Raw genomic sequence first — 26,763 nt, forward strand, 5'->3', positions numbered from 1 at the left:
ACATCAATGTTGAACATTTACTGCTATTATTTTACAAGAAAGTGAATAAATACATTCATAAATGTATGATGTAGAATGGAGCATCTGCCTCATGCTGGTGGAATGAGAGCAGTTTTCACACTACAACAAGAAGAAGAAATATGCAACATGGTGATTTCCTGTCCTGGGTTTTTAAGTTAATCTGCATCCGGGTTGGTGCCAGGATTGGCACTCCAGCCACCGTAAAAAAAAAAAACTTCACACAGCTGTGAAACGACAGAAAGGAATCCTTTTTACTCTCCGCGGGAGCAGCTCTGCTGCAGCCACCCATAGGAAGGCTGCTCGCATCGTGAAGGGGATGGGGGGAAAGCCCTTCGGAGCCCCATCCCTGGAAGAGTCAAAATCGTCAGAGAACCAATGCGGTCAGGTCTGTTGAAGATCAGAACTGGTGTGGTGCTGGGGCATCACCCGCTGCACGGCAGTACTTGGGTCCCAATTTTTGAGGTGCTGTTGGAGGAGCTGTATAAACACCACATTTCAGTGGTGGCACTCTCTGAGGTGTGCAGACCAGGGACTGGCCAGATCTCTGTAGGTGGATACACCTTTTGTTGGTCTAGTCACTCTGATGGATGCCATACTTGAGAAGTAGCTTTTGCGGTAGTGGATTGGCTTCTTCCAATGGTGTCCAATGTCACTCTTTTCAACAAGCGTATTATGAGACTCGGATTACGGCACTCCCTGGGTGCCTTGTCTGTTGTCTCAGCATATGCTCCAATCGCGGTGAGTGATGTCTCAGTGAGGGAGACATTTTATTCGCAACATTGCTTGGTGGTTTATAGATGCCTACGAGGCGACACTCTTCTGGTCATGGGTGACTTCAGTGCAGCCACTGGCACTGACAGGGCTGGCTATGAGGATTGTCTCGGTCCCCATGGGTCTGGTGACCATGGTGAAAGTGGCTCCATGTTCCTCTACTTTAAAAAAGGTCAGGGGCTGCAAATCATTTTGATCCTTGTTCCAGCGACCTGAGCCACATCATTGGACTTGGTACTTCAATACTGGTGGTGTGGGGAAGGAGCTTGATCACATCCTCGTGGGCAGACACTGGAGACTCTTGCAAAACTGTAGGGGCTACAGAAGTGCCCAGTTTGTGAATTCTGACCATAGAGGAGTTGTTGCTACACTGAAGATCAACATAGGTCCAGTAGGTTACCACCTACTAGGAAAATGAGCCTGGACTTGGCCAGTCTCCAAGACCAGGTTGTTTCTAATGAGTTTGCATGCAGTTTGTGTGAGGAACTTGGCGGATTTGGGTGTGACTTCCGATCCTAATGTGATGTGGGAGACCTTCTGTGACAAGACCCTGAAGGCTGCTTAGGGTTGTGTTGGTGTTACCGGTGTTCTTAGAAGGAGTTGTTTCATCTTACAGGGCACCATGGATATCATTAAGAGGAGTCACAGTGCACGGTTCAATGGTCACTCTGTTCTGTACCAGGAACTGAGAAGGATGGCTGCAAGGGCTCTAAGGACAGTTAAAGAGGCATTTGTTAGAGGAATCTGTGAGTAAGTGACACACCACCTGTGGTCTAGCGACCCACATCCTGCTTACAGAGGAATCGAAGCATTACACACATCCGAATCTGTTCCTCGGAGAGTCGCACTGAGGGTGGCTGATGGAATGGTCCTTACAGATGACACTGCAGTTGTGACCCGCTGGGCTAGCTCCTTTTAAGCAGCTGTTCAAAGCTGATCCTCCAGCTGGGATGTTGGATATCTCTGGGTCCACAGTTCTTGAGGCTGATCCTCCAATTAGCTGTGAACCACCCAATCTCTCTGAGATTGCACAGGTGGTGAACCAACTGAGGGTAGGCAAGGCTGCAGGGATCTGTGGTATCCGGGTTGAACCTCTCCAGGCTGGTGGTAAGGCTGTTCTGCTTGCATTGCAAGCAATCACAACTGACTAGAAAATAGGACTTGTCATCCCCATCTGGAAAAAGAAGGGTGATCGCCTGGATTGCGGCAAATACAGGGGGATAACACTGCTCTTGGTGCCGTGTAAGGTCCTTGCTAGGGTCATCCTCAATAGGATCCATGATCACTTGCTCACCTACCAGTGACCGGAGCAGTCTGGTTTTACGCCAAAGAACTCTACCATCGACCATATCCTGGCACTGAGGGTTTTCATGGAGCGTAAACATGAATATCGGCAGAGTTTCTTTGCAGCCTTTGTCAATTTTCATAAAGCGTTCGACTCGGTTGATTGAGTTGTCCTGTGGGACATCCCGAGGGTTCACGGGATCTGATGCATGTATGGACTGGGTGTTAGGCAAGGTCGTGGGGTCCATCGGCTGTGGGACATCTGTTGGTGAAGAAAGATTCACTGATCTTGACTTTGCTGATGATGCTGTGATCTTCACAAAGTCAATGGAGGATCTGATTGGGGCTCTCGAGAGACTGAGCGAGGAGTCTGAGTGTCTGGGCTTGCGAGTGTTCTGGATAAAAACCAAGATCCGGCCTTATTGACCTCTTAGGCACAGCCATCAGCTGTGTGTCTGTCTGTGGAGAGAGTGTCGACCTTTTCAAGAGGTTTACTTACCTTGGCAGTGACATTCATGTCTCTGGTGACTCTTCGTATTAACACAGATTGGGAGAGCATGGGGATCATGAGGTCGCTGGAAAGGGGTGTGTGGCACTCCCAATATCTATGCAAAAGGACAAAGGTCCAAGACTTTAGAGTCCTGGTGCTTCCTGTCTTGCTATATGGTTATGAGACATGGAGACACGGGTACAGCTGGTTTGACTTTGTGTCAAATCATAGGTTGCTCATGGAGTGCCGAATGAGGCACATTACCTGCATTGTGAGGGAGTGTCAGTTACAGCACTATGGCCATGTCGTGCGATTCCCCGAGGGTGATCCAGCTCATGGGATCCTCATTGTTGAGGACCCGAGTGGCTAGACCAGGCCAAGGGGTTGCCCACATAACACCTGGTTGCAGCAGATAGAGGGTCAATTCCGGAGGGTGGGACTGGACCACGTGTCAGCCTGGGGGGTTGCCAACCAGGATCCCAAGCTGTTTCATCGTGTGGTGGGTGCTGCAATGCACTGTACTAGTGCATGCTCTCTAACTTGACTTGACTTGTGATTTCCAATAATTCTATTAGACTTCAGGTGATTATAGAAGATAATGGCATCTTTTCAAACATCAATTCTGTCAGCCTTCCTACAATAAGTAGAGTGTTGGACAGATATCAATTTACAATGAAAAAACTGTACAGGGTACATTTTGAAAGTAACCATGAGAGTTGAGGAGCAGTGATACCACTAGGTTCAGGTAAAGAGGGTAAAGAACAGATTTGTACCTCACAACACTATAATGGACAATGTACGTTCCTGTAATAACATATTTAATACAGGAGATACTGTGGCTGCTATAGAAAATATGGAACAATAAAACTTTGTAGCTGTATGATTTCCATCTCCACTAATCATTTTATATATTCTTGGTTGTAAACAGTCATGGAACTGGAATCAAGTGAAATCCCTCACAAGTTTGTGTTTGTGGATGAAGCTGGTTTTAACTTGATCAGGAGCAAAAGATGTGGCCAAAATGTAATACAAGCAATGGTAGATGTCTCAGGCCAGCAACCAGTCAATATTACAATGTGTGCAGCCATATCAGAGAATGGTGTGGTCACCCACAGAGCCATTCTTGGGTCTTAGGACACTCAACAACCACTTATCTTCCTGGACATTCTGTACACAAATCTCATTCCAGAAAATGAGAGAAGTTTGGTCAGAAAAGATGTGCTAATTATGTAATGTGTGGGACAATATCAATTAACGGTTCAGTGCTCACTCAAAGATACAAATGATGTTCCTCCCACCCTATTCTCCATTCTTGAATCCAATCAGAGTTCTTTTCAATGTGGAGATGAAAAATACTGTATATCGCCATCGGCCTCATGAGCAAATGTCCTTGCTAGGTGCAATGGAAGCAGTCTTGTGAGGACATAACAGAAGAATCTTGTAGGGGGTGGGTGCACCTTTCAAAAAGATTTTTCCCACATTACATTGCGAGAGAAAATATAACGTCCAAAGTGGATAAAAATATGTGGAAAGACAGACATGAGCGAAAAGTGGTCCAGTGAAGATTTCCAGTGAACAATTTTAAATTCTGCATGATGTTTTATTGAGCATAATGTGAATTTTGGTTTTGAATTTTTGTTGCTGTTGTGTATACAGCTGTTTAATGCATTGTACTGTCTTGAGTGTATTCCAGTAAAAATGTTTTACATTCATGAATGTTTTTTTTTTGCTAATGTATTGTACTCGATTTACATGTGATATTGTTCAGTACAGGCAATGTAGACGCTTGTAATGTTGCATCATTATTGTGACATTGTTGTAATTGTGTCTGACATGACAACAATGCGCCTAAATGTTTTGTTTGTTGTGATTTCCATCCACCCATCCATTTTTCAACCCGCTGAATTCGAACACAGGGTCACGGGGCTCTGCTGGAGTCGATCCCAGCCAACACACGCAGACACGGGGAGAACATGCAAACTCCACGCAGGGAGGACCCGGGAAGCGAACCTGGGTCTCTTAACTGCGAGGCAACAGCGCTACCACTGCGCCACCGTGCCGCCCTTGTTGTGACTTGTGTGATATGAAATGCACTTTTTGTTTTGGTGACACTGACTAATTAACTGATGGAACTATTTGCTTTTGTAATACATCTTAACAGAAAGCTGGCACTCACACAAAACATTTAAGTAACTATTGTGTTCAGCCTATTGTATGAACTGTTGTGTAAAATTCACTCAAAGTAGTGTGAATGTTAAGAATGTTTTCCTGAAATGTGCCAAAGCAACTGCCTGTCTCCTGGAATCTCCTCCATGCCCTTGAGACACAGCAAACATATTGATGTGCCATCCTGCAGAAGTTGGACTACCTGTGCAACCTCTGTAGGGTCCAGGTATTGCCTCATGCTACCAGTAGTGACACTGACCATAGCCAAATGCAAAACTAGTGAAAGATGAACTAGGGATAATTGTCAGTGGCCTCTACCTATTAAGCCATTCCTGTTTTGGGGGTTGTCTCCTTGTTGCCCCTCTAGGGCACATGTTGTTAATTTCGTTAACACCAAAGCAGCTGAAACTGATTAACAACCCCCTCTGCTACTTAACTGACCAGATCAATATCCCAGAGGTTTCATTGACTTGATGCAATACTCTGATTAAAAAGTGTTCCTTTTAATTTTTTTAGCAGTACATTTCCCAACTAATGGCTTTCCTAATTGTTTTATTGTGGATTCACACCAGGATCCAGCCCAGGCCACACATTTTGCACTGTGGCAGCTGCTGTTGGCCAGTGAGTCTATGATGTCTGGATTACAAAGGCCCTCAGAAGCAGTTTCTCTTAATCAAGAGCAAAACAAGAACTTCCCGTCAGGAATTATTCTTTTACAGGCAATTGTGCATATTCACTTTGCTGTTGGATAGCCATTATTAGAACGCGTGGTTCTTATTGCTGTGTCCTTGGAGGTCATGACACCTGGAAGTCAAATCCTTGGAGGTCATGACCAGATATACCAAATAAAATAAAAACAATTATATCTTTGGCTAAAAAATCTTCATGCTTCATTTTTTGTGTATCTCCCTTTTGCTTTCATAGTAATTTGTTCTTCATTTTTGGCTTTGATGCATGTTTTTGTTTTTTTTTGATCACCCAGCTATAATCCATTTCTGCTTTAATGTCAGTCTCTGAATGCATTACACTTCCATTCTCAGCCACGCAGCGACTGCCTATAACCATTGCCAGGGGAGCACTTCCTTTTTCTAACTAGGCCCTCTCCTTTCTGTGCAGCACCATCACTACACTGAACCCATCTCTAATGCAAATCCTGCCAACTACTCGTGTTATTTTATTGTGAAATCACACCACGATCTATCCCAGGCCACTCAGTTTGCACTGTGGTAACTAATAATGGCGAGATGTGAACCTGTGACATCGGAATTATAAAGGCCCTCAGCAGTAGTTTCTTTAAAGCAACAGCCATCTACTCAGTGTCTGCCTGTAAGCACTACAAATGGGGCACTTCTGGTGATGTCAGCTGAGCTGTCTCTCTCACTCAACCATCACCTTTCTGTACAACACCGCCACTGAATTCCACTTGTCCACAGTGCAAATCCTGCCCACTACACTAAGTGTTTCATTTTGGAATCACACCATGACCTGTCTCAGTTCACACATTTTGCACTGTGACAACTGCCAGTGTCCAGCTGCAAACCTGCAACGTCTGGATTACAAGTATCCTCAGAAGTATTTTTTTTTTCTAAAGGAAGAATGATAGACAAACTTCCATTCAGGGCCAGATAAAGACAAAGTACATCCTGGTGAAATGAACTGAGCTCCCTTCTTCACTTGAACCCTGCCTTTCTAAGCCGTACCACCAATACACTAATATATTAAATACTGAAAAGGGAAGAGAGCTCAGTAAAGATGCAAATAAACTACTGGACCAAATCCTAAATCCTTTGGCTTGATGGAATTTTAGGGAATTGTGATGCTACATTTGCTCCAAGGTGATTCTCCAAGGCCCAGCATCATGTGCTAATAGCTATCATTGAAAATAGTTAGTCAAAGACCGGTTCTCTATAAATCAAGACAGAAATGTAAACTAAACTGCTGGGCCCACTCCTCATAAACTCTGCTTGCTGCAGTGAGTCCTAAGCAAATGTATTTCTACCTAGAAGACTGTCATACAATTAGCACACAGGACCAAATCTGTAGAGGGAGTTTTATTGTTCAGGTAAAGGGCACAGACATGCAGACAAAGAAGCCCATAATTGGCTCAGAACTGAATGAAAGCAGATGAGTGCACTTGAGAGACTTCTGATTGAAAATGAGTGCTCCATGAATGATTTGCTCTTAATTATTCTGAATAATAGAATTATATGAGAGAAGTGTAGTTATTTTAAAATGTGGAAACGTGCGTGGGCATGTAGTTTATCAAGGGAAGTGGAGGGGATTGAATGGTAATTGGAAGAATGGGCTGTTGGAGGTGGGTCAGCCAGTGCTAGGACCCTTTTGATGAACGCCTGTATCAAGAGTGACTATCAGACTGAGGGACCTTCACTTGCTAGTGATTGATTAGGTATTTAGGAGTAGGAGACAACAATGCCAACATGTTGTGAATACCTTATAATAACTTTCATTCTTTTCATTAATAAACTTTAAAATAGTTTGAACTTTAGAGTGGGCATTGCAAAAAGATTTACAGCTAAAGAATACATGATATTTGATCATGTATCAATTTATTAATGAACATTATTAAAGTGATATCAATATATGAATTATTAAATAACATTTACAACTACTTGAATGTTCATGAACTAAAATCTGTAACAATCATTTAATATTTGTTAATGATTACAGTGTTACCTAAAATTCTGAACAGTCATAAAACTGGAGTATATTTTTTCAAACTGGGATGTATCTACTTTCCAATTTTAGGTAGCTACTTTGCTGCAATGTCAATTTTCATATCAATATGAAGTATGCATATACGTAAAAACATTTATTAGGCCACCTATTATCCTGTTGGTCCTGAATTATGGTATCCATATTTAAGACTGGGATAGGATTAGGTGGTGGTGAGGTCGAAGAAGAAGGTGTACTGCAAAGTGCTAAACATTAAGAGTTTGAATGAGGTTTAGCAAGGAATATAATAAAGCCAATATGGTGATTGTAGAGAAGAGCTCAAAGACAAAGAAAGTGAAGAAACAAGAGGAATAGCAAGAGAATGGGCAAATAAGCAAACAGAGCAGTAACAGACTGGTATGGCTCCTTTATGGTAAATTAAACCATCAATGTATCTCTCCCTCCCTCTCTCATCTCACCTCCTGGGGCTCAGTAGTTCAATGGTAGGTGTTGTTTCTACACAGCTCCAGAGACTTGGGTTCAAGGTACCCAGTGGACTTTAAGCCAGATGTTTGCTTGTTAAATTCAGCTTCAGTAACCTTAGGCAAGTCACTGAAACACTTTGCCCTCCAAATGTAAAACAATATATATGTAAATAATTATAACTTTTCTGTTCTGACCACCTCCCTGTGTGGAGTTAGGATGATCTCCCTAGGTCTGTTTGGCTTTCTACTTGGTACTGCTGCTTTCATCCACATAGGTCAACTAGCGTCTCTAAGTTACAGCGATGTGGCTGTGCAGCACAGAATGGTCTAACGTAAATCATTCCTTACACTCAACTCTACAAGAATAGGTTTTGCAGGCCAGTCCTGTTTTCTCTCACATCCAAAAACAGGTGCATGTGAGGTAGACCAAATTGACCATCTACTCGTGAATGAGAGGATGTGTGCCCTGCAATGAACTGGCACCCTATCAAGGTTGGTTCCTGCTTTGTGCTTCATACTACCTGGCTAGGATTTGGCTCCATAAGACCCTACAGGAGATAAAGCAAAATCGTAATGGGAATGGACCGATGGACAGTCCAATGGGAAATGTATGACATGGTATGACAGAAGACCACTTCTTCTAAATAATAACAGCAAACTGCACCTCAAAATTTAAGGTTATAATTTGAAAATAGTAAATCGTAATTTCTTGATTAATGTTGATAAACTCAATAAGAATAAATATTTTTTCCTTTAAGAAACAGATTTGTATTATGGAGTGTGTCAATATTTTATTTTTTAATTTTTACAGAGTAATTATTCTTACAATACAGTGTGTCTTATTTTATCATATTAAAAAGCTTATTATGTCTCTCTATTATAAAAAAAAATCTTGGAAGGAGATGAGAAGTGATTTTCTACGTCCTGCGAGATGAATCCACCCCCGGGGCCAGAAATAAAGGACAAAGAGTAGATGACAAAGTAGAACATCATAAAGAATTGAAAAATGTTGGTGCGGTACACATGCAGAGCAGGTTAGAGATAATGGAAGTATGAAAATTCAAAAGTCTCAAAAAAAGGATAGTAAAGATTGCATTAGCGCAAACAAAAGGAAATTATTACTCGGTGAAATAATGGAACAGCGAAAAGAGATCGAATATATTATTCGGATTTAAACTTGAAGTTGGAGACTTGTAGATTGTCTAATTTGTGTTGCCAGCGAGAATTAAAAGATTCTAAAAAAGCTGGCATGGTATGAAGTCCCATGAGATGGAGACTTTTAACATGAGACTCTTTCAAGTCACACCCTACTTACAACTATTTTCAAACAAGACCACGGTCATCAAACCTCTCAGTCGTGTGAATGCTTTTGTCAGACACACTTTCTGCGCTCTCAGCTCTTGTAAATTTTATCAGGACAATAATTTTATATGTTCTAGATGACACATCAATGACTAAGTGAAGAAGAAAGAGTATGGACAAACATTTGAAAAAGTCATTTTATTTATTAGAGAGAACGAAACGATATTCACTCACAGGCAGTTATACGTTGCATTGTCATGATGTAAGTCCAAACACGGAATCAAAATTCAATGCAATCTTGAAGAACACTTAATTCCAAATATTGTTAAGTAAAAGTGAAAATAATGCATATGTAGCAATTCCCATGAAAATAACAATCTCTTAAAATTGTAAATCCAGTTAGCCAAACCTGGGGGTGGGCGAGCGAAGCAAGCAGGGGGTGGAGCCCCCTAGTTACATAAAATAACTGAGTTGAGTTGATGGTTAAGAGTTAGCCATGAATTAGAACAGTAGCATTATAAGAACATTCTACAGTGACTTTAGACTGCACTAAATTGGTTAGATAATGAATCCAAGTGATAAATTATGCTGCTGGAGGCAATGTGGTTGTGTTGGAAAATCGATGAAGGTTTGCAAAGAGTGAGAAGCAGCAGGAGAAATAATGAGCGGTAATTGGACTAGCGGGATGATGAAGCAGCAATAGAATTAGTATATGAGCTATAAAAAGGAAAACGTGACAACCAAATAGGGCATAGGAAGACATTTCAAAGCATTTCATACAAGTGGTGCAATTGTTTCTACATTTCTATGGCTGGAGCACAAGCAGGGTGAACAGACTTTCTGTATTCCAGTTCACATAATGACCTTTCATTTGGGGGTAATAATTTCAGCTGCTTAAACTGTGGCACAAAAAATTTAATCCAACACTTATACTACCACCATATCAGATATTTAATGAATTGGAAGATTGATCATATTTATAAATGATACTTAAGAAGAACATTATACTGCATTATTAAATAAAAAACAGTAAACAGACATTTCAAATGAAATTTTGGGTTTGGAATGCAGAGGTTGCTGCATTTTTCCTTTCCAGCCTTGCTTAATTAAGCTTAACTTTTGTCTGCTTCATGAGACAGGCCGTGTGCACATTCTAATTAAAATTAATTGAAAACCATAACAAATGTAACACAAAGAATTGTTTTGTCATTTCAGCAAGTGTGCTTACAAGTAGTGCCATGCTTTGCAAGGAGATTAAACCATTTTCTCTTCATAAACCAATGTTGTAGTACCTTTTAAAACTTTGTTTCAGCAACAATTAGTGCGGCTGCATAGCTCCCATCACCCATGCAGAACAGTCAGAATGCAGCCATGTGGGGTTATAGCCAAAGACACAATACTCCTTTTCCATGCTGTTTTTCAAATGTAAATCACATTGAATGACATTTTATTATTTAAAGTATAAATATGCAAGTTTAGTATAGATATATGGAGGTGAGATGTTAAAGTGAGGACTTCAAACATTATATAGTTTTTCATGAGTAAAGTCTTATACTGTGTTTTATGCTGAAGAGATAAGCTTTTATCTGGTATTTAATATTCATTGTGGAAGAAGTCTCATCTACTGTACAATTGTGCAGCATGTGATGTCCATAGTTTATGTGTTAGAATGAATGATGGCTTCATTTTCTGGTTAAAAGGAAGTTAATCCCAGAATAGGCATTATTATCAGTGTGTAGCTAATGGAAATCATTGGATTTGTTGAGACTTTGGGATAACTGTTCTAGAAAGTGTTCACTACTACAAAAGTGTTTCTCGGGTACCGGTTTCCCACAAAATAGGTGTGTTTGGGCAACAAGATCACATGTTCATCTGCAGGGGCACATGCAAGCAAGCATTTCATTGTACATAGTATTTGTACTTGTACACATTACAAAGAATTGAATTGTTCTACGCAACTGCATAAATTAAATGGTTGAAGTGCTGGATTTGGATTTGTGCATTCCGCCATGCCGCTGCACCATAGATTGCTACACTTTACTTATGACACAAGCCAAACTTGTATGTGAATATTAAGTAAATGCAAAATGTGTACCAACCTTCATCTACCTTAACCAAATTGGAGAGAATGGATGTTCTTTTCAGCTCATCATCACCATAAAGGTGGTGATTATGGTCAAAAGCATAAAATGCAGAGGTGCAGAAGGAGGACCCTCTCAATACTTTAGAAACAAAAGGATCATACTTTGTTTTCATCAATTACCACCTTTTTTTCTCATATGTGGCAATGCACTTTCACTATTTTGACCAGAAGATGTCTCAAATAATTTGCAAAAGGGTTCTGCAGGTCAAAATGTGGTGTACACCATGTAAGATTAAAGTAAAAGTTTGTAGAAGACAGTCTACAATTCCTGTAGTCTGACAGATAAGCCTCTTGTCCTAGATTTCAAAATGAATAAATAATTAAGAAACTCGCTGATACAGAGAGGAAACCTATCAGCCCATGGGCAGCAAAGTAGGAACTGCTTCACATTGTCCATTTCTTTAAGGTAGGTACTAGGAATGTAATGGGAGGACATTATTGACAGAAGGCATCTTTATTTTTGAGCTAGATAAATCTTTAGGTACAGCATCTTTCCATAACCGTTATCAGTAAAGGTACAAAGTGAATAGGGATAATTTGTATAAACATGTATTTCAAAATTCCAAAAGACCCTAATTTGTGACAGATTTTTGAAATATCATATTCAGTCTAAAATATTTCATGTGCCATTTATCTTACAAATCAGTATAGCTATATAACCAGGTAGTTTTTTGTCTACATCTTTAGGCCACTTCGGTGGTACTATAAGACTTACCCTGTTGTATATTAACTAAAGAAGATTTTCAGATTTTTGAATAATTAGTATTGTAAGACTTTTAATCTAGTGCCCTGGGTATAAAACAGGATATAATAAAAAAAAAATCTTTTATCTTCAATGGATTATATTGGTGACTAGAGAAAGAGTCCTGAATACATACATAAAAGTCACAACATTCATCTTGTTCAGTTTTCATTCCATAGTTATGTTCCACAGACTGCCAATTGCGGAACTATCTGCATAATGTTGAATGGCTTTAGTCAGCAGGTTGCACAGTTGAGAAGGGCTTTCTTGATGAATTGGTTCTGGATTGCATGGATTTACTTGAACATAGGCAGCTTCAGCATTCATGCCAGTGCTGTTACTTTTTCCTCTGAAGCTGTCTCACTAACATGTCAACCTGCTCAGAGACAGAAGCAAACTCAGGTTACTCAATTTAATGTAAATATCATCTGGAGGTAACATGCCGTACAGTAAAATTATTGGAAATTTGTTTTTAAACAAACAAGCCTAAGATTATTTGAAGGTGGGGCCACGGAGGCAGATGATAATGAAAAGAGAAGGAGAGGAAAAGGGCACATTTAAAATATAAGAGGGGCAGAAGTTTACTTGTAATGCTGTCATTAATGGAAGGCTTAAACTAAAAGAGATAACTAAATAGTAGGTAACTGCATCAGCACTGTTCCTTTGGTGTATCTTCTCCCTGCATCCACTATACATATCATTTGTACAGATGCTGTTAGGAGTTACATGGCCAATAGGGTGTTGCCAAAAGTGATAAATGGTACCTGTATGGCACAAGACAGGTATGCCGACAAGAGTCAAATGGCAAAGAAACCACATCAATTCACCAAGAAGACAGTATGTTCTATATTTGTGCATGATGACTTAAACAAGGGTCTTCTGAGAGCACCAGAATGAAACAAAGTGACCCTAAGGGACTTCGAGGAGGTCATTCAAGTGTTTCTAACTCTGCAGAAGTTACAAAAGATATTTCACTTGAGATGGACGTGATCTGCAGCCCTTTTAATGGCCACTCAGTGATAGTGAGTGTGGTTCCCAAAGAGACCACTGGGCAGTAGTATGAGTTAGTAACCCTTGAGGTCATTAAGGTAGCATTGACTTGGAAAGTTATTCTAGGACTTGGTCCAGAACTCCTGGTAGGGCAAAGTATAAGGGTAGATTCCTACTCATTGCACAATTGATCCAGAATACAGAGTTGAGTTGTGCGATGTGCCAAAGGTCAGGAGGTGAATTGAAAGGAGACATAAAAGTGGGACATTGCTTTTGTTTACCAAGAGGGTAAAATGTGTGTGAGCCAACCCATTTGGCAGACACTGGTAAAAAATGCTTCTCTTAGACACAATAGGTTTCTTTTTTTGTGTGTGTGTGGGTGCATTATGTGCTCTTTATTTTTTTTTATTTTAGACTCTACCAACATGTGTTTCAGGTTGCAATTACCATTGACAGACCCACCTATATTATTATATCCTAATGTAATAATCAGTTACTTGTGAGGGGTGAGGCCTACACTATAACAAAATAGTTAAAAACATCTGCAAGAATATGATGATCCATTTAAGTTTAGGCTTAGGGTCCTCTTGGTTGTCCTTACCAAAATGTCCCTCAAAATTGTTTTCCTGGGTTGTCCCACATAACTGCATTCGTCTCCACTGCATAACTTAATTTCTTCAGAAACCTAAAAAATTAAAATTGCAAAAAGCTTGAATCTACACAAATATCACAGAATCTCTTATAAATATGTTTGTAACAATGGCACACTACTTAGAACATAAGAAGTTGGAAGATAACAGGAGACTATTCAGTCCACCAGTCTTATTAGGTTAGCTAATTGCTGATATGTCCCAAAATCTCATCCAATACTTTTGAAAAGTTATTAAGATTTCCAAATCAACTACATGACCTAGCAGTTTGTTTCAGATTATCACTACTCTATTTGTAAAAAAGGTTTTTCCCAACTTCTGACTTGAATGTACTTCCATTTAATTTTCACCAACATCCTCAAGTACACTGAGTGCTTGCTGGCAGTATCCATACTCAAGATATTTGATATGAAACTAGGGCTCTATTAGGATTGATTGTAGTGTCTGAACCTTTAGTTTAATACTAAATTCTATTGACATTTTGAAATTAAACTCTTTTTGCATGTAAAACCAAAGCATATACCTTACTGAGCTACCAGTAATTAAAAATACACCAGGAAAAATAACAGAATGGGTCATACCATTAATGATGTAGATTGAGGAGATGAGATTAGTAAAAAATCTAATGTTTTTGAAGTGACAGAGATTCATAAAGTGGATGGATGTCTTATTGTGGTATTACTAATGAGGAAACACATTGTGAGTTACAAAGCCTGACCAACAAACACTTTCAGGCCACTAATTTAGTGTGAATAATAAGGATAATGTGGGTTTAGAGAGTCTGAAGTTAATCTTTAGAGGGAATAAGAGCCATTTTCAGCAGAACTTGTTTAATATCAGCAAGTCAGTCTGTCATTTTCAAACCTGCTTAATCCTGAACCGGGTCGCATGGGGTGCTGGTGCCTATCACAGATAGGAGACAAGGCAAAAACAAATCCTGGACAGGGTGCCACTCCATTGCATTGTGAACACATACACACATCCCAACCACACACTAGGGACAATTTAGTATGGCCAGTCCACTTAACCTGAATATCTTTGGACTGTGGAAGGAAACTCGGATCACCCTGAGGAAATCAACATGGGAAGAACATCATGCAAACTTCATGTAGGGAGGACCCGGGACATGAACACTGGTCTCCTTACTGAGAGGTAGCAGTGATACCACTGCACCACTGTGCCACCCCCTTTTAAAATGTTTTTAGCTAAAATTGAAAAGAGTTGATAAGAGTGACATGTGAGATGCCTCCAAATCTTTTGATGCGAAAACGGATTAGCATTTATATGATGACTAAATTAGGCAAAATATTAGTGGAAGAGTAAGGGAAGAATCACAAATGACGAATACCAAAGTGCCTAATTGTTGGGAGCCACATTAGGCCCAGTGGTAATGCTTCTTAATACATAGTTATGTCCACAGCTGTAACAGAGTCTCACCTCTGGTGACTGAAGACTGTCCAACTCCCGTTTTCCTCCTGGATACCAACCATGTGACCAATGCTGGCCCAAAGAGAGATGCACACTGATCATCATCATTAGTGCCAAGAAAAGAATAAATCGTCTATTATTTGCCATTGTAGATATTTGCAGACCTGGGGAGAATATAACCATAAAAAGAAAAAGAGATTGCTGTGCATTTATGCTATTACTATGTCAAATATTGCTTCTCTGTGCTATTATTAATTTATTGTACATTAACATCGTGCAACTCTTCAAATCATCTCAAAAATCTTTAACCGAAAAACCGACAGGCAACCTGTCTAAACCAGTGATTATAGCCGAATGTTATACGTGTGACACAAGGATCAGAAAGAACATACTTTTTTTGTTTACTCCCTCTTTTGCTATTTGTGAAAGTAATTAGTGATAGTAATTTGTGATTAAAGACTAGTTTTAGGAACTAGATACTTATCATCTCAAGCATATTGTTGTGTAGTGTAAATGCCTCACAGATTAAGTCTATTTTCTTTATGATTTACATCCTATTCTTAGATTTTTCTATATGTTTTGCTGAATTAGAGTATCATTTTTGTTCTTTTTCTGACTACATCCATGTTTACACTAATATTTGTCCTACTTGTTTTGCTTATTCCATGCTTAGAGAAGTCCTTCCCATTTATGAACCATAGGCTTTTAAAAGAAGGTAAGTAAGTGATATAAGATAGGCCAAGTTCACAGCAACTTTATGCTTGGTCATTATGGTAAGTGATAGAATCCTTACTTATTTATAATGCATACTAACAAAAGAAAATTCACACATCTACTTCACTAAGCTGATAAGAAGAACATTGAACTACATGTACTGACTTTCAGGATGGACAATCAAGACACAAAACAGCAACACTGTGATGTAAGATTAAAGAACAAGGAAACAAACTGCTAATGAAACATTTATGGCATGTTTATGTATATCTTTTTTAACAAATTTTTTTTCTCTATCTATATTTTCTCTTTATGACCAGCTATTTTGTTTTAGCACTCCATTGAGAACAGTCTTAAAAAGTAGACATCTCCCATCCCAATTATATGGAACTGTGATATGAAAGATTGCTGTTGCAAATTCTGCAGAGGCATATGACTATCAGAACCAGATACTAAATTTTAAGATGTTGGTTTAACATCCTGCCATTATTTACCTTTTTTATGTCCTTTTGTTCTAGGTAATCAAAACAAATTATTTAAACCCATATGTATTTTTAATCATGCTCATCTCTCTATTATAAAAGAAAATCTTGAGACGAGACTATTGCCAAGAGATTTTTTCAAGTACCGCCCTCCTCTCAACCATTTCAGGTTAACGGCACACGCCTACGGTTCTCTCACCTCTCATTTGTGTGAATGCTTTTGTCAGACACAGTTTCTGCGCTCTCAGCTCTTATGAATTTTTACGTTTTCCTCATTTTAAGTTTCTAATAAAAGAAGACTTATTATGTCCAAATCTTATTGAAGAATTTCATCCCGTAGGGTTATCAACAGAAGAAATTAGTACATGGACAATCCTAGCACCAAGAAACGATGAAGTCAAACAAATTAACGCGAAAATTGTAGATCGGTTACACAGCAAATTGGTTAAATGCGTATTAATAGACTATGCTGAAACAATTGGTGGTGCTGGTGCGAAAGATGAAAACATCAACTTACAATATCCCATAGAATATCTACAACTGTTATCATCATCCGGTCTACCACAGGCCAAATTACTGTTGAAAGAAGGAAGTATAGTAATGTTATTGCGTAATTTATGTATGAGTGATGGGCTATGCAATAGGACAAGATTAGTTGTATTCAAAATTGGTCGAACAATTCTGACATGTAAAATTTTAACAGGTGACAAGAAAGATAATGTAGTACATTTTCCATGGATAACATTAGACACCAAAGGAGATCTTGATATGCCTTTCGTATTAAAACGTTTACAGTTTCCCGTTAGAATAGCTTTTGCTATGACAATTAACAAATCACAAGGGCAAACATTCAAAAAAGTTGGTTTACTTATTAGAGAGAAAGAAACGATATTCACTCATGGGCAGTTATATGTTGCATTGTCACGATGTAACTCCAAACACAGAATCAAAATTCAAAGCGATATTGATGAAAAGTTAATTACAAAGATTGTTTTTACTGAAGTTTTATAGTAAAAGTGTAAGTTTAAAAGACAGGATCTAATCAATAACATTTTAGAATAAGCTTTTAAAGCACTGAGGAAGCAGATTCTCTCCCCATTTCTTTTTCTTCTCTATTTATCTTTATTCACTTATTAATTCATCTATTTACTTATTTTGACTAGCTTTAAGTTTTATTCTGCTGCCCATGCTCTCTTTCTCAGGGGTGGGGGTTGATTTGTGTTCAAACCTATTTTTGTAAAATTGATCTATTTGTATGGAATGTTGTGTGATTTCAATAAAATCAATAAAATAAAATTAAAAGAAAAATTATTTGAGTGTTAATTTCAAAGCCAAACAGAACAAAAATGTGTAACATAATGAGTACCTCTAACACAACATGAAACATAATTTTCTTTAAATTTATTATGTTTTACTGGTTAATTACTCACTGTAATGTAAAATAGTTAGGTCTATTATGCATATATAACAATTCCCATGAAAAAAGCAATCTGTTTAAATTGTACATCCGCTTCCCCATATGTGAGTGGCAAAGCCGCGAAGTGGCTGGTGTGTAGCGCCCGCACGGGTGTTGGCGAGAGAAGTGAGCAGGGGGCAGAGCCCCCTAGTTACAAATAAAAACAACACAACACATGAGGAAATCTTTCATAGAGCCGGTACAATGAAGTTAAAGGAGATTCTGAGGGAACACTGATGGCATCTGATGGGCCACATCCTGTCTTACCAAACCAAAAACACTCAAAAGTGACAATGCAATGAGAACAATCAGGTGGCAAAATAAAATGTGGACAGCATAGAACCTTATGGGAGGACTTGCAGAGATAACTGTCTTGAATGACATGAAGCTAAACCATGAGACAAACTCATTCTCAGTTATTACAAATAAAATGTTGAAACTTTACAAATACTTATGGATTGTTCATTCAATTGTCTAGTGTGTGATGTTAATATACACACTTCTAGCTCAATGGAAAGAATACCATAGCCAAAATCAAAGTTGGTAAGGAATTATTTTTGTAGTTAGTTATGCCAGTCCATATTAGCTTTAGCTAATGAATTAAGTTTGTGGGATGGGGGATCTGTTCAAGTAAATCTTTAAAAATTGAGACATAACTTACCTAAAATGTAAGACTTTGAATGCTTAGATGTTATGATTACAACCAAAAGCAAAGGCCAAAACCAATCAAATCCTTCCAAAACTCAAGATACAGCTACCAAACTTTTAATAAGTTAATTCATTTTTTTAATTACTAAATTGAACCAATAAACCTCCAATAATTAAGTCAAGAAATAATAATCAAATTTCATAAAGAATATAAACTAGAAAAATAAGATTCATTCGGTTAAAAAGGAAATCTAAACTGATAAATCATAGAAATAATAAACTAATAAAGATTGATTTGAAAATTATTTGGAAGCCAAGAAAATTAACAAAAAGGAAGACATTAACAATACCATAGAAAAATACAAGACACTTCTACATAAGTCGCAAAAGGGGCTCTGAGAATCTGAGCCTAAGGAAAAATTAATAAAAGAAATCCAAAAGGAAAAGCCAAAGATTAAAATTCAAAATAATAAACCTCTAAGGGAGAACTTTGCACAAAATTGTGACTTAAAGTCTCAGGAAACCTGAACCAAGCTAGATGCCTGAACAAATAAAAATAGTGCAAAGGGGAACTAGGAGCACACTAGCTAATATAGGTGAGGCCACAGCAACTTGATAAGGCAAGTAAGAGTTTAAAACATTTCTCAGGTGACTGTGGCCGTTTACCACAATGAACACAATGAAGGCTATGAATCTGCGAAATAAAAGACAAATTAGTCAATGCTAAGGGATCGGGGGGGGGGGGGGGGGTGATTGAAAAAAAATTAAGAGAAACTGGGCCAGGCAATGCAGTAGGATTACTAGGCTTAGTACTATAACTCTGACAATAATCCACTTAATTGAGAGGATGTGCTGTTGTAGTTAATTTATGTAGGAATAGAAAGTGACGGTCAGCTTCATTTCCATCAAGTTATGTGTTAGGAAAAAATGTTGGGGTACAAACTTGCCAGAAGACAGAGATAGAATTACTGAGGTAACCAAAAGGGATTAGGTAGAGATGTGGTCAAAAATATTAGAGAAAAGACATGCTGTAAATACCAACTCTTAGAGCGTTTAAATCAAAAAAGCAAGAACCAGAATCAAAGAAAAGTAAGCAAACCTAACACTAAAATCTCCACAAAAGTGCCTTTTAGCTTGCACTAACCCTAATAAGAAAAAATGTGTTTGCAAAAAACAAAAAGATCTCAACACTAGGACCTTGGGGTGATTATACCCCCATCTCAAATATCAGCAAAATGATGATGTCATGTGTTCCATTCATTTGACCAGCAATCACTGTCATTACCATAAATAAGGTGGTAGCACCCAAGAATTTGCACCATATTATGGTAATGTGACGACATGAAGACTCTCAAAAAATGAGTGTACTGATATCACTGTAATATAAAAATAATTGACACCCAAAAATACATAACTAATACATGCAAATATAGCAAAAACAGAATATACACATCAAGCAACTGTGAATCATGACAGTTTAGGGCAGTGAAATCAATAATGGAGTAGCACTTTGGTTTTGGAGAGAGATGCAATTAATTTTGATAACATAACATTTTTATACAGGACATTAGGAAGATGGTGTCAATGTAGTTACTGTAGTCTCATTCTGCACTGAGCATTTACATCATGAAATATCATTCATGTTATTTGTTGAAATCCACTCAGTGATGTGAATCTTAGACATTTTGTTCAAAATAAATTCTTTAGAATGGTGCACAGAGCAGTTAAACATAGCAGATGATGCTGAATTTCAGTCATAGACACATCTTTAAAGCTCTAGGCCTTGGAGGTTGATTCAGATGGCTATGTTCATGGAAATGCTATGTTCAGGAAAAATAGAAGATAAACGTTTACTGAGTAAAATGTCATGCTAATATCTTTCCTAGGGTTGGTTCTCATTTCGTTAATTTATAGCTAACTTTGTTACTTGAATTTTCTGTGTTGCGATATATTACTGACATCTCCCCACATTTTATAATATAAAATAGTAGAAACAATAATTTGTTCGGTCAGAAATACAATTTACAATAATAATCTTCTTCTTCATCTTCGTCTTGTCCCACTTCTATGTGGGGACAGTGTTTTACAGGTTTTGGCGTGATTGTTACGGCTGGATGTCTTTCTTGACACCAACACTTTTCCTAATAATAATAATAATAATGATAATAATGCATTTTATTATATACCACCTATCCCATGGTCAAAATGCTTCAAAGAAATTCAGAATGAACAGCAGGGCATATAAAGCTTTGGATATAAATATCTGCATAAAACACAAAGTTAAGATAAATACAGGAAACACGAGGCTGTGAATTAGAATAAAAGATAATTAAGCAGAACGAAAATACAAAACTTACAAAATTCTCAAGAAAACCCTAAACAAATGACATGATTTATTTTACAAATATAAATCATCCTGAGCACCGGAACAGACAGCGTAAACTGAAAGAAGGGTCCGAATGTCAGAGGATGCATAAAAGAATGTTTTTTAATGGGATTTATATGGGTAGAATAAGAAAGGGAGGAATCAAAAATGACACCAAGCTGTTGGATGTTACCTAGAATCAGTAGAAGTAGTGATTAGTAGAGATTTGATGAATAAATAACATGATTACTTTGTTTTAATTGATTTTTGTTCAGATCAGGAAACAAGTAAATAGCAGCTATGTAATTCTTCTATAACTTTGATCAGAAATGCGCATGAGCAGAGTGGGAAAGGGAAGGTGTTATCTCACCGGTGGTAATCCCCGAAGCAAGTGAAAACAAACAGGATGGGGCTTGATTGATGCAGATGTCATTCTTAGTGGAAGCTGGGTCCAGGGTGTTGTTTTCCCCAAAGACCAGTTATTTGGTCTAAATGATCGTTTTATGAGTGTGCCCTAAATGGACCAAGGCAGATTTGGAGCCAGAGGATATTCTGGCAATATCATGCATGCTCTAGACTTGGGAGGAGACATCAGTCCACTGCAGGACTAAGTCGATCATTGAAGACTTTCCATTACATGTAAGGTGTACAACGTCATTTGGAAGAAACAAAAGGATTCAGACTTATCTACAAGGACGGCAGCCAGGCTAGAAATTAAACTCTATGTCAGCAGATATAGGACATCAATACTGTGATCATTATCATTTCTAACACAGTCAATGCTAAGAAAAAATACAATGTAAAAATGACTATTTTTCAATATGTCACAATGCCTTCCATTCATCCATCTATCGATTTTCTAACTCACATAATCCAGTTCTGTAGGATAAAGGGTGAGTAATAACATAAAGGATTGTAAGTGGACAAGAAATACGATTTCATTTAAAATAAACGGTTAAAGCTCCAGGATGCGATTCCATTGTAAGAGTTGAATTTGAACCCTGCTCCAATATGCACCTGGCATGTGCTTAAAAGCTAATGCTGTTATTTTATTATTCACTATGATAAATTTATGGGATTCAACATCTGACATGTCCCGCTAACAACTAGGTGTAACCAATCATGTTACAAGTTTTCTGATTATGTAATGAATTCCTTTTTCTTTTTGTAGTGACCTAATAAATAGATTGCATAAATATAGCATAGAGGATACTTTTTTCCTTGTAACATGTGGCTAACATGTAATGCACTTGTTACCTCTTCAGAGATGTAGATAAAGAATAACAATTGACGCTTCCTCCTGTCTGTGTTTTATTGCTTAAATCGAGGCATTCCAGTGGGGAGTGTCTGTATTCATAAATTTCTTCCACACCATCGCCCACATCAAGTCACTTAATCTGTCTGCTCCAGCTTTAACAAAACTGCATTTAAATAATTGCAGCGTAATGATAAAGACTAAGGCGTCAGTTACAATCAAAATAGTTTGTGTTTTCAGAAAGTTAGAAACATCTAAAAAAACTATGCTTCGATTGTTATTATTGTTTGGAGCACGTTGCATACATAGTGACATACTAGGTAAGGTAAGTCGCGCTTTTTCACGACGCCCATACGTTCCCAAAGATGGAGGGACTGCTGTAAACCTTTAATGTGGTACTGTACTCAGATACCAAGTTTTTCATTTGGCAAGGCTGAAGAAAAAGGAGGCAAAGAAACATTGCTGTAACCATTATTGACACGTAAAGAATTTCCTCGGCGATGCCTCGTTTACATGGGTTGAAGTGTCGCTTATTCCCGATGTTAAGCGGGTCCTCCCACGCCTTGGTTCCGTGAAGTCTCGACGCCCTCTCCCTGTATAGCACAACCAACCTGCGATCCTGGCCTACTTTCATTCTTGTACGCTGCGCGGCGGGTTGGCGTTGTTTCGCACCTCCAGAGATAACGCTGTTCGGATCTTTGCAAGGCCCTGCATGCATATCATTTATTTCCCGGTCCTTTGGAGGTTTCCTTTCATAACCACAAACACGACCGTTTTAAGTTTAGCACCGACTTGAGTGATAACGGCTGTGGGGTTTAGATGAACCACGCGTATTGCTGATTCCGGTCCCGCGTCCCAGGCTGTTGAGAAATGCACCCGCGCTCCACGTTATGAACTTGGTAATAATGGATGATTACTGAAAATATTTAAGTTAGCAATGCTAATTCCTAAAGTTTCTTTTTTGTAATTATTAATGTGTTTGAATTGGGTTGTTGTTTCTTATAATATTTCTGTATTTCTCGAGCTTCTGTAAAAGCTACATTATTCCTTGGAACAAATCTATCTATCTATCTATCTATCTATCTATCTATCTATCTATCTATCTATCTATCTATCTATCGTTATAAAATAACACAGTTCTTGAAAAGTAGTTACAGGTAAACTTAAATAAAGATAATTATATTGCACAATGATCCCACATTGTTCATAAATAAAAAAACAGGAATATAATACTATTAATTCATTTCTTACTGGTTCTTTACATGTTCGTTCACATTCATACAATGCTAATGTAATACAGCTCTTATTACATTTAAATAATATTTTAGAAACAGAAAAAAAATGCAAGAAGTTAAAGTGCAGTTTTTTTCTTATTCTGTTAGTGTCCTTCTTTCAGCTGTGAAAAAGCAAACTTTTTAAGTAAATGTAATATAACTATATTAAATGAAATGTGGTCTATGAGTATAATTAAATGTCACAAAATCTCATCTTATTAAACAGTTTCTTAAGGAACTAGAAGAGGTAACATTCTGGTCAGAAAATGTTTAATATGTGCCACTGCTGTCTAAAATTGATGGCAACTTTGTTAAACTATGTGGCATATTGTGCTTTTCATTGTGAACCGTACTCCAAGGTGCAGAACAGTTTTAAAATGTGCCAAAAGTGTACCTAAAAACATTACTCTTATACTAGACTTGTATGTCCCAAGAAGCAAAAAAGTAATTTCAATATAAAAACAAAATGTATTGAACACTGGGAATCTCACTGGTTTCACCCTAGCTGTGCAGCTGAAGTTTCAGACAAGCCAAAGACAAAAGAGTCTCAAATTAACTGCCACATAAATTTACTTACATTTTTACAACTCATGTATTTTCAACACATCTTTTCCAAGGGTGAAGTAGACCCTTTTACGACATATCGGTTGCATTCAATGCAGGCTGTCTGTTGGCTAATGCCAGGCAATACAACTTTATAATATGACTCACACTCTTAAAAATAAGGTGGCAGATATAGGATGTTCAGAGCAATACCATAGGGGAACCATTTTTGTTTCCCAAAAAAAACCCATCCACACAAAGGTTCCAGAAACAACCTTTATTTTTTGGATCTATAACATGCTCTATACAGTAAATAACCATGAGATGGTAACAGAATTATGAATTAGCGATGGGTGATGATTTTAAATGGACCCTTCCCACATACGGTAACACAGGCGAAGTTCACATTTTCTTAATATGTTACTATCCAGCTAAGTTGCGTACAATACATTAATGATTTAATTTTTTTTTTGTCTACATATTAGGAAGCTTTTCAAAGCACAGATTCATAGCCAGCTTCATATGCAAAGAACCCATCCCAAAATGAAATGGTGCTTTATGAAGCAATACTTCAATAAGAAACTCAGTAAAGAACCATAACGTGCCATTATTATTAAGAGTGCACCTGTAAGATGCCATTAGCACCTGGGCAGAGATGTTATATGGTACAATTTTGACTAACAAATCTTAATACAGACACAGAAAATAACAAGAAACATGATGAAAGTCCTTAACCACACTGCATTCCCCAGCCCTATCAATAAGTGAGCACCTAGATCCTTTGCTTACCTTTGTCTATGCTGTGGAAGCCTCTGTTTGATGCCTCTGGCGTCTTGCTTTTTATCTCTGACCTGTCTATGAAAGGATTTGTCATCTCTGCTGGGAAATATGACTTGTAAGGTCAGTCAATCATGATTTCCATACTTAAATAAATCTCTCCATTCACTAGGGACACATTCTAGTCTCTTCCTGCAAATGTGCACATGCTCACGTATGCCATACGTAGGTAGACTTCTTCAGTAGGATTCACTGTTGACTTTGTCAAACCATCAGCAAGTAAGAGCACTGCTTATGGGAGCTGTTTGAAAAAGGTAGACAAATGTAATGTCCTCTCTAGTAAAAAAATGAGGAACCGTAATAAAACTGTTGAAAGCTGACATCAAATGAAAATAGTTAGTGTGCCATGTCTTTACTTAGACTGGGTCTGTTGATGTAGTCTCCAAATATGTTACCCATGCCAATGAAATACCTTCATGTCACAAGTGTGAAGTATTAGGCATTATTCATTTTCTGCTGAACCCGGAAGGTGTATAGAGCCAGAAGACATTCTTCAGTCATCTCAGTATTGTGAAAATGATTAAACTGGATATTTATGTTCCCTAGACAGAAAAAATAAATTACAATCAGAATGTTTGAGAAATTGTGTCATGATGATATAATGGTTATTTTGCCGTTTCTCAGCTCCAGAAATCTTTCATTATCTTTGTGGAGTTTTCATACTCTCCCATGAATGTTCGTGCAGCTATCTCTTCTTCTTTTCACATGCCAAAGACATGTAGAACAGGCTATTCAGGAACTCCAATTTAGCCTGGTGTATGTGTGAGTGTGCCCAGCGATGGATTTGTGTTTTGTCCAAGGTTGGTTCCAGCTTTGCATCTCCTTTTTCAGTATAGACTCCAGCTCTTAAATAGGCTACATTGGGTTTAAAAGGGAAGGATGGATGAAAGAATATGTCAGAAAAGAGAACAAAGTGGAATACACTAAGTTTCTGTTTTGTATTGTTCTGTCTGTCTTTTCAGATAATGTTACCCTTAATAGCTTTAACATCTGTACTTACTGTATTACCTATAACCTAGCAATCAAATGTTGCTCAATTGCTTCTGTCTCTCCTACTCTGGAATTTATTAAGGAAATACTGAGAGCTTGAAATCAAAATTGGTTGTAAGGTCAGTAAGGTGATAAGATGATCAGGTAAAAATATATATATAAAAAAACTGCTACAAAAGAACAAATGAGAGCACAGTCAAATAACAAGTTAAAACATTAGTAACTAAAGTGTGCAAACACTGGAAAATGTTATCATTAAACATCAAAACCAAGAGATCATAAATGTTTTAACTGCAAAATAAGACCAAGGTGGTTAGAGGATAGGAAGGATTCTACTACAAAACCATGTAATGCTCTAATGTAACTTTCCAGTTATAAGAATCGGAACAAGTAACCAGAACAATAAACTGAAAGAAATTTGGAATCTGAAAGGTTTTAAAAAGTGTGGGCAAACATCAGCACTGGGACTAACTTGGGAATAACTGCTTCTGGTTTGAATATGTCAAGGTATTCAAAGAAAAGAAAAATTGATTGAAGTGTGCATAAATCCTACCAAAAGTGAGTGATATATTAAATATTTGTTGTAGTTTTGATAAATATGTTTTATTTACCCAGGATTATAAATGCACTTGCCACCACACATGTAACATCCTTATATAACATTTGTAATAGATCGATTTTATTTGACTGGCAAGGATTTATTTTCCATTATTTTTCATTAGAAAGATATTTTTTATTATTCATAGATAGTATGTGATATAATTTTACAGTCATTTTCTGACAATAACATAACATAGCTTTTCAGAACACATGAAATCAACAGGCTGGATTAGTCAGTACGGCATTTCACAGATGCAAGGCTTGGGTTTTATCCCCAAGAAGGTCACCGCTTAAATGGATTTTGCACATTCCCTGGGTATTTACAGAACTTTTCCACTGGTGATTACTGTCTTCACTCATAATTTAAAAACTTGGCGATGAGACATTATTCTGTTTACTATCTTTTCATTCAGAGTAGATCACTAGGAATTTCAATTTAGAATTGCACAAGAAC

General features: G+C 37.8%; 1 protein-coding gene across 2 annotated transcripts; it reads right to left on the reverse strand.

The window, feature by feature from the left end:
* Positions 1–11,949: 11,949 nt before the first annotated feature.
* gnrh2 (gonadotropin-releasing hormone 2) lies at positions 11,950–24,921 on the reverse strand. 2 transcript variants are annotated; one of them, XM_051930165.1, is made up of 4 exons: positions 24,672–24,921; positions 15,155–15,309; positions 13,669–13,752; positions 11,950–12,456 (listed from the first exon to the last, which is right to left on the reverse strand). In XM_051930165.1, exons 1-4 carry the CDS (start codon positions 24,754–24,756, stop codon positions 12,415–12,417), a joined length of 366 nt encoding a protein of 121 aa, XP_051786125.1. In that variant the 5' UTR covers positions 24,757–24,921; the 3' UTR covers positions 11,950–12,414. The 2 variants fall into 2 exon arrangements, with proteins under 2 accessions (XP_051786125.1, XP_028660502.1); XM_028804669.2 differs by having other exon boundaries at positions 11,951–12,453; positions 24,672–24,906.
* Positions 24,922–26,763: the final 1,842 nt, after the last annotated feature.

The sequence above is a fragment of the Erpetoichthys calabaricus genome, chromosome 7 (assembly GCF_900747795.2).
Source record: "Erpetoichthys calabaricus chromosome 7, fErpCal1.3, whole genome shotgun sequence".
NCBI lineage: Eukaryota > Metazoa > Chordata > Cladistia > Polypteriformes > Polypteridae > Erpetoichthys > Erpetoichthys calabaricus.

Coding starts and splice junctions, on each gene's coding strand:
- gnrh2 (XM_051930165.1), bottom strand. CDS start 24,756: ATGACAAATCCTTTCATAGACAGGTCAGAGATAAAAAGCAAGACGCCA. Junction 15,310..24,671: donor CTTCCACAGCATAGACAAAG/GTAAGCAAAGGA, acceptor TATTCTCCCCAG/GTCTGCAAATATCTACAATG. Junction 13,753..15,154: donor ACAGTCTTCAGTCACCAGAG/GTGAGACTCTGT, acceptor TTAATTTTTTAG/GTTTCTGAAGAAATTAAGTT.